Source organism: Phaethon aethereus, assembly GCF_964289735.1.
Source record: "Phaethon aethereus genome assembly, chromosome: 6".
In the NCBI taxonomy this organism is placed as follows: Eukaryota; Metazoa; Chordata; class Aves; order Phaethontiformes; family Phaethontidae; genus Phaethon; species Phaethon aethereus.
Genome location: NC_138580.1, coordinates 2,989,860 through 2,999,012, shown reverse-complemented (window position 1 = coordinate 2,999,012; position 9,153 = coordinate 2,989,860). Strand labels below are relative to the sequence as shown.

The 9,153-nt window shown below is 39.5% G+C and overlaps 1 protein-coding gene across 1 annotated transcript; it reads left to right on the top strand.

The window, feature by feature from the left end:
- Positions 1 to 3,051: 3,051 nt before the first annotated feature.
- Positions 3,052 to 7,025, top strand: LYPD6B (LY6/PLAUR domain containing 6B; the record flags this gene model as incomplete). The annotated part of the gene is made up of 4 exons (XM_082001283.1): positions 3,052 to 3,166; positions 4,318 to 4,416; positions 5,377 to 5,507; positions 6,861 to 7,025. The coding sequence occupies 4 exons, from the start codon at positions 3,052 to 3,054 to the stop codon at positions 7,023 to 7,025; spliced, it is 510 nt and encodes a 169-aa protein (XP_081857409.1).
- Between the last annotated feature and the right edge of the window lie 2,128 nt (positions 7,026 to 9,153).

Here is a 9,153-nt window from a genome sequence, read left to right as displayed (position 1 = left end):
GCAGAAAAACATCCAGTCATGTTGCACAGGTTTCACAGAATCACAGCATGGTGGGGGTTGGAAGGAACCTCTGAAGATCACCTGGTCCAACCCCCCTGCCAAGGCAGGATCACCCAGGGCAGGTTGCACAGGAACGTGTCCAGTCGGGTTTTGAAGGTCTCCAGAGAAGGAGACCCCACAACCTCCCTGGGCAGCCTGTTCCAGGGCTCCGTCACCCTCACAGTAGAGAAGTTTTTCCTCATATTGAGGTCCTGTGCTGCAGGACGTTGATGCCCATTGCCCCTCGTCCTGTCACTGGGCACTCCTGAAAAGAGACTGGCTCCATCCTCCTGTCAGGCACCCTGCAGATACTTATAGACATTGATAAGGTCCCCTCTCAGCCTCCTCTTCTCCAGGCTGAACAGCCCCAGGTCCCTCAGCCTTTCGTCACATGAGAGATGTTCCAGTCCCTTACTCATCCTCATAGCCCTCTGTTGGACTCTCTCCAAAAGTTCCCTGTCTCTCTTGAACTGGGCAGCCCAGAACTGGACACAATACTCCAGATGAGGCCTCACCAGCGCAGAGTACAGGGGGAGGAGAACCTCTCTCGACCTACTGGTCACACTCTTCTTAATGCACCCCAGCATACCATTGGCCCTCTTGGCCACCAGGGCACATTGCTGTCCCATGGATAACTTATTTTCTACCAGGACTCCAAGGTCCTTCTCCATGGAGCTGCTTTCCAGCAGGTCAGCCCCTGACCTGTACTGGTGCATGGGGTTGTTCCTCCCCAGGTGCAGAACTCTACACTTGTCCTTGTCAAATTTCATGAGGTTCCCCTCCGCCCAACTCTCCAGTCTGTCCAGATCTGTCCAGATGTTTATCTCTCAACAAATTTAAAAAAAACCACAACACTGAAACTAAGTGTACATTTGAAATGTGCACCTCAAGTATGTGTTAGTGAGACAAGTCAAGTGGACTATAACCAGCCCATCTTTAATGCTGCAGAACATCACTGTGCAAATATCACGTGCTTAATTGGAGAGAAACGTAACTATGTTTTAGATATATTTTGGATTGTGCGGTGGTGTTAGGGATTTGACCAACACTTTCGTGTTTCTGTCTCTGTAAGGAATGAACTGTGGGGGACCAGTTTACATCATAGTTTGCTAATAACCTCTAATCTGGAGGCTGATTATTGTCTTTGCTCTTTTAGGTTATCTTGCTGCTGATTAGTGCTTCTATTTTGGTCATAGCATGTGTTGAAGGTTTGGATATCTCTAGAGTATGAAATATATATTCATCTGGTATAGTCTGGTCCCGCCCAGTCATTGCCTGAATAATGTTTTTCCCTTGCAAGGGATGTAAACTCACCCTCATGGAAGGACTGAGTAGTCTCATTGCTTCACTTTCTGCTTTCATTTGTCTTTCTTCTCTGACCTTGGGGTATCACAGGAGGAGGGAATCTGTGTATCTGCAGTAGAATAGCACTCAATAAGGCAGAGCCATGCTGTGTAGTTCAGGTGCTTCTTTGGATATTTTGTTATAAAAAACACCACACTTTTTGAGTTTATATCTTCATTTTCAATATAAATAAGGACATACAGTGTTTAAGCTAATTAGTTCCTTCAAAACAGAATTATGGTGATCAGTTGCTGTTTGTTTTCCACGATTCTTTTTCTTAATCCTTCTTTAGATCCTGGGCTATAGCTAGAAGAAATCTGGACCACCCACAGAAAACAGTCTTGGAGGTGCACTGCAAGTAGAGGTATGCTGCAGCTTTCTCAGTATCTACTGAAATATATTCATAAAGCCGTGATTTAAAAAACAAATTTGAAGGAGGGTGGCTAAATTCACAATCCATATAGTTGCACTTTCTGTGGATTGGTTTGTTGGCAAAACCATCTTTCAAATAATCCCTGTCTATGTCAGTTGGAAAAAAAACAACAACAAAAACAGCAGGAGAAAGAAGGAAGTCCTCTGACTTCTCTGCCATGGTCTTCTCTGCTTCCTGCGCAGGCACGGCGTACATCTACAATAGGCCTGTGCAGAGCGTGCAGAGAGATTTCTGAATGAATGTGCTTGGCAGCTCCAAGCAACGTCTCTGGTTTGGCGGGAGCTTCCACTCAAGCTCGTTTCTCCTGCTGGGAGTTTGCATGGGCAGAGTGCCATTTCATCTGATTCTACTTTTTCTTATCTGAACTAGGTCTCGAGTATCACTGCAATTTGCCATACACGCCTCTGTGTGTGTATTTATATGTGTACATCTAAATATCAAACTGACCAAAGTGTTCATTGATTAGTTGTTCTTCTCTATAAAGCTTTATCAAAGTATCTAGAGGGCCCCAAATAATGTGCAAAGCATGCCTAAAACATGCACCTCCTCTCTCTGAAAGTTCCACTTTGCAATTCCCCAGAACTCCCGTAACATCACCAGGAGTCTTCCTTAGCGCTCCCTTGGTATGCACTTTAAAAAGAAATAAATCTAATTGACACCCATGATCTTTAACGCTGCGCCGCTGATAAGTGCACTTACAATTCAGATGATGTAGCTTATCTGAAGTCAGTAGATATACATTGATCTATATCAGATAAGGAATTGGTCTTGGGTTCTAGGCTGCTGGTGTTAAAAATACGTCTGCATTTTGCTTTCTTTAATGGTGTTGTAATCCTCTCTGTTTCAAGTAGGATATAAAGGAGCGCTATGTTGGTGTTGATTTTTAGGAACGCTTACAAGGAATCTGTAAGACTGACATTGATTAGAAGGATAAACAGATTAAAGAAATAATGTTAACTTTTTTACATTTGTGGAGATTTTAAGTACTTCGTACAGGATCTTGGCCAGCAGAAGGCAGTAACTGCTCAGCTTTGCATTGTTCATCCCTGCATGCTTGCCTGCATTAGCCATCTTCACAGTATAGATCTACGGACTGAATTTTCAAGGTTTCCAAAGTCGTTCATAGGAAACTTACTGTTCCCCATGTGCAGTTCTTTATGGATCCCCCTAAATAATGTGTTCCCTTTCTTTCCTAGGCCTAAGAGTTTTGCTTTTCGTGTACAATAATAGTCAGCATGTTGTTATTCTGTCACATGCTGGCCGGAGCCTTTCTTCCGTTCCTCATCCTTTCAGGAAATTGGGTTTCAGCTGAGAACATCAACTTTTACAACGTGAGACCTCCACTAGACCGTAAGTAGACAGTTATGCTTTTCTTGCGTATGCAACTGTAGCTTAACATTTTACTTAATTGCCAAAGGCTTTCAATCCTTTGGGTTTTAGGTGTTTGTCTTCTTCAGACATGAAGAATAAAAAGTTTAAGATAATACTTTTGCTTTTCAACCCATAACAGTTGAGTTTATTTCTAAGATTTTATAAGTTGACTGAATGAAAACAAACAATTGCATGCATTGCTAAATTAAAGAGCGTGCGAGGGCAATAGTTTTCACATTTTAAGTCTTCTATTATATTTTCCTCGCCATGAAATGCCTTCCTGCAGAGCAAATTGTGTAGTGAATTTCTGATAAATAATACAGAACAGATGTTTTTGTCTTTTATCTTGTTGGGGGTTTTGTAAGGGAAAGAATAGGTGTGCTCTATGCAATTAATTCAGACTGAAGGTAATTAAAAACCTTGTGAGACCTGTGAAGCCAGTTGTCACTAATAGCATCATTTTTTTGCCTCTTATCTAGCATCGGAAGTGTTCTGTCCCTTCATTTAAGAGGAGAAGATTTTCCTGATATGTATCATTAAAACAGTCAAGACAGCTAGATATAATAGGAATGTATGTGCATCTAGGAACTGTGCATCTTAAAATCACTTATATATTTATATAATGTAAATAAGATTTTAAAATAGTTCTCTTGATCCCTTTGTCAAAGGGTTCAGACTTCTTCAGAGTTGGAGACCAAGATCTGAAGCTGTTTTTGGAGATGTATTTTTTTCATCAAAGGAATCAAAAGCCATTTGGATGTAGATTGTGTTTGTGTATCTGTACAAACGTATACGCGGATGTACTATCATGTGCATATGTATAAGATGTTCTCTCTTTCCTGTTTTTTCCACCACTACTTAAATGGTATTTTGAATCGTGAGAGAATGAAAACAGGAGGAGATGTTTTAAAGTTCAGGTATAGCAAAACCAGTTAAAAATGTAAAAGCTTTCTATGAGACTTGTTTCATAGGTTTTATTTGTCTAACAGTGATGTATCATTGAAAATATGCAAATGTATGTAATATGTTTTTGCTAAGTATATGTGTATACAAGCACAGCATTGAATATTTTGAATATTTTATTTTTTTCTTAATACTTGCAAACTTACTACATTTTAATACTTTTAAAGCCACTCCATTTCCAAACAGTTTTAAGTGCTTTACCTGTGATAATGCAGTGGACAATTACAACTGTAACAGATGGGCTGAAGATAGATGGTGTCCTGAAAGTAAGTGCGTCTGTACTAAGGAGATTCTTTACGATAGTTAAATTTGCTTCTCCCTGACTCAGCCATCTTGTAGAAGTCTAACTGAATAGGATTAACATGCCGACACAGTGATGCCCTCAGTTATGTTATTAGTAATACTGAGTCATATGATTCCTGCTGAGGTGAATATTTTGACCATTTCAGAGTGCAAAGCAATAGTGAAAACATTCTTTATATATATATGTGTGTGTGTGTGTAGAAAACATTTTATATAACACATAAGAATATATCATGAATATAGTAATTAATATATTAACAATGTATTAATGGTATAGTCATTAATTATATGTTTGTATGTGTGTATAAATATACACAGACATATATAGGTAACTACATGCTTCCTAGGAATTAATTTTAAACATGCTGCTTAAAAAAACTTAAGACTTGCCTTTGTAGCCTTATGCCCTTCCTTTTGGATACCATCCCAAGATATAATGGTCTCTCTAGGCTACAGGCTTGCTCGTAAGCAGCAAGACCTGAATGACTAGGCATCATACTTGTATGAGAGAATGATAGATACACAGAAAAGAATGGAAATATGTTTCCTCGTTTTTCTTCATGGTGATATTCACAGTAACAGTGGGAAAGGGGAAGAAATGAACTAGAGGAATGAGGAAACATGTCTGAAACAAACAGAAGAAGAATGTGCTACAAAAAAGAGAATGGAAGATAAATGTGTAGGTTATAATGCTAATAAGTAGTTCAAAAGATAGCAACCTTTCTGAAGGGTCAGTTAAGCTCTAAGATTTCATCACTAATTAATTCTTGCTAAATGGTATTTTGATCAAGTTGAAAAATGGCTTTATACAGCCCAAATAAATCATTTTTATGGGAATATTTTGCTAAACTGATTGAAGTTTTTAAACCCTGTAAAAGAGCACATACTTTATGCAAACAAACATTTTAAATTTTATTTTGCAGGTACTCAGTACTGCTTGACAGTTCATCTCTTCACAGACCATGGGAAGAGTACATCAGTCACCAAAAAATGTGCTACTGGAGAAGAATGCCATTTTGTAGGCTGCCACCATCACAGAGAAAGTGGTCACACAGTAAGCACTACTCTTTGTATAAGAGCAGCACATTGGTTTTGAGGTTTGCATTTCAGCACTTGTTTTTCCTGCTGAGTTGAAGAGGAAGTGCCAAGATACACTCTCTGGTATTTAACAGTCGAAATCAAATTTCTGCAACAGAAGCACAACCACCCTTACTTTCTTATTTGTGCTGCTGTGTGACAGGATAACAACTTCTAAAGCAGCACCTCAGCTTTCTGGGGCATCGCTAGTGCGTGCGTGGGCCGCGGTTTCCGAGTTGTGAGTAGGGTGCCCGGGTAGGCTACGCGACCTGTGCCGATGCTTGTGGTGCTGCAGCTGTGTCACTGCCAGCCCTTGGGCAAGCCAGCCTGGGAGTTAGGTACTCCAGTCGTGTCTCTGCGTAACGTAGCTTGGATAACACTGCACGGTACGCAAAGCAAGACTCTATTTGTCCACGAAAGCCATGCTCTTAAGCTGATACAACGGAGTTTATGTTCCATGACAAAAAGCTAGAACTGCTGCCTTCTCGCATCCTTGAGATGCTAGGTAAAATGTATTCTTAATAATCAAGCATATCCCACCAACGTATTATTCACTGCAGTAAAGTATTATCCACTAATTCCTTAATAGTTGAGAAGGTTAGATTATTATTATTAGGTTATTATTTTTAACATGAAAGATTTCTGACACCAAAGGTGAAGCAGACTACATCCATGTTAAATATAAAAGAGTCTGTATGTTAACTGAATTGACTTCCATTGATTTCAACAGGTTTTGGTGGACTGAGGGCATGCAATGACGATGCAGCCTGCCTTCTCCTGCATTTTATCTTAAAAGAGTTCTTGTGCCTTGGGATTAGATAAAAATTGGCATTCTCTTGGCTTTGCTAGTAGGGAGTGTCAAGTAAGGAAAATTATTTTCAGATTACTGAATACAGAAGCTTGAGGAGAAAAATGAATGGGAACAGAGTTTTTACAGTCAGAATTTTTTAGCTTAGAAAGCTGAAAATTGAAACATTCAAATGCATGTTTTTAGCTCATGTGTTAGAAGGGGAAAGTGGTGGAAAGCTTTCTCCATTTTCTACAGCGTTAGTGAACTTGTCAGTACCACTAACATGGCTGCATTACATCACGTCACAGTTTCAAAGCCCAGTGACAGCACTAAGTGATGAGTTACTCTAGCAAGGCTGTGGTGCATGATTTGGAGGAGAAGCTGTAGCATATATGCTCCATCTGCTGCCTTGGGTCAGGCTGCCGGGTGGAAGCCATGAGTCTGTTTAGCTGTAACCTTTGCAACCAGTTGAAAGAACGTATATCTCTAAAAGCCACTGCTGAATTACCTCATGTCCAGTGATCTCCTTTTTCTCAACAGGAGTGTGTTTCTTGCTGTGAAGGCATGATTTGCAATGTAGAAATACCAACCAATCACACAAATGCAGTATTTGCTGTATTGCATGCCCGGAGAACGTCGGATGGCAGCAGGGGGACGGTCAACGTTGCAGTGCTCGTATCAGTCATGATGATCGCGTTGTCGTGATGCAGCATCCTCCCATTATATCTGCTTGAGAGGGTCCACCTGTAAGAAGATTGTTTCAGTATGTGCAAGGAGAAATCACCGATAACTTCTTAATTACAGCAAATGTAAGGGGACAGAGGAAAGACAAGTGTACATCATGAGGTCCTTGGATGTTTTAGTGAAGATACTTCCTATGGCCTGCAGTATTCAAAAACATAAGAGCAACACAACAACCCACTGGTTGCCTAGGCAGTGAGGTGAACTCAAGCTGTTATTTTGTGATGAAAATGCACATATGTTTAGCATGCTTTTTTGAACAGAGACAAGTGTCTGTAGACAATCACATTCCAGGTGAGATAAAAAGGAACTTTTGATGGACTATGTGCCAATAGGTATCTCAATGGAAACTGTTTTTAAACTGTTTTTCGTTGTGCATAAGTAACACAGAGTTTCTTTTCTTGATGTATTTAAGCATATCTTTAGTTATGGTTTTCATAGAGAACATGTATGGTTTTCATAGAGAACATATATCAGAGAATTTTTTTTCTGTTTTGATAAGAGCTATCATTTCTACTGGAAATAATACAAAATAATATTTTATATCTTTCTTTTCTGTAAAATGTTGTCTCACACTCAGATTTTGGAACAGTGTGAAACTATGTACAATTTCTGTCTAAAAATGATGAATTGTTTGAGCATGTAAGTCAGAATTCCTTTCCCCCTGCCCTTAAAAGGGATTCTTTTCTTGCAGTAGAGCCTCACCTCTGATGAATCTTTGTCTTTGTGAGAGCAATCAAAGGGGTGGTAATACCATGACGTTAAAATTGCAGCTACAGTCAAGCAGCTATGTTATCATAAAAATTGTATTTGGGCACTTGGTATAAATAAGGAGAGAAGTCTACGGTGTTCTCTCTTGATTTGCAGAAGTTTCTCCCAAAAATATTATTGTCCTTGATGGATCTTCAGCTTGTAAGTCAGCACTGTTGGATATCCCAGACCTCTGGACACCATTGTTACGTAGGTTTGCCACCCCCATTTGAAAAGTTTGGGCCAAGATTCTATTCTTCATTACAATGTTGGGGATTTAATGTGGTTTATTTGCGTAGTTTGACTATTTGACTCCTTATCATTTAGATGACTGTTCATCAAGTAGATGAACAGCTGCAAATTTGGCAAATAATAGAGTTTAGATTACAGTTAGGTGTACTAAAACCTTCTTCCTTTGCCTTTGTAAACCTTGTGATGCAGACCAGCGTAAGTAAGCTGCTTGTGTCGACTTTCGCCCCTGCTAGCACAGAACAGTGCTTTCCAGAGCTCTGACAGGTCGAGCTGCTACAGACCGGCTGAAACACAGCCTTTACTAGGTCAGACTCACAGTGTCTGCGCTGGTTACTTCGTTAATGCGAAGGTTCTTTGCGCTCCAAGCGCCCTGATTGTAGAGACAGCAGGTACTGATGTGACGTGACTTCTCAGTGTGGTTTTATGTGATCCGAAATCCAAACAAATTTCAGCTGCTCCTGTTTGCCCAATTGTGTTTCTTCCAACTCCCCACCATTTTCATAAACTTTCTCGGACAACCTAAGGTGTTGCAGCACAGAGAAGGATTTGACCTAGCCAGGTTGAAGAATTGCATTTCACTTTTTTCTTTTTCTAAACTATTTTATTAATTTATGGATATACTGATACGATTGCGAATAAGACAGAGCTTTTTCTAGTGTTTTTTTCTCATCTTAATCATAGTTTTAACCATCACGTTTATCTGTTGAAATATTTTTCAGGGAGGATGGATCATTAAAACTTACTCTTAGAAAGAGATTCAAAACTGTTATCTGAAAAATTCAAGTAACTGTAAATTGGGATTTTTTAACATAAATATTGTCTTAATTATTTGCTATTTTACATCACTAAATGTATTTAGACTAGCAGTTAAAAACAGATTTTGAAATGTTTTCAGTTTTGTTTACATTCTAAAATTGCCTACACGATATTTTTACAATACATGAATATGTCTAAAAGTTGGTCTGTGATTTGTTGACAGTCAACTGCATAGTTACAAAAATTGGATGGAAACACTTTTTCTTTGCCAATGCCAAATAGTTCTTGCCAGCTAAGTCAAGGTTTGCCTTGCTCTGGGTTCTGGTGACCATCG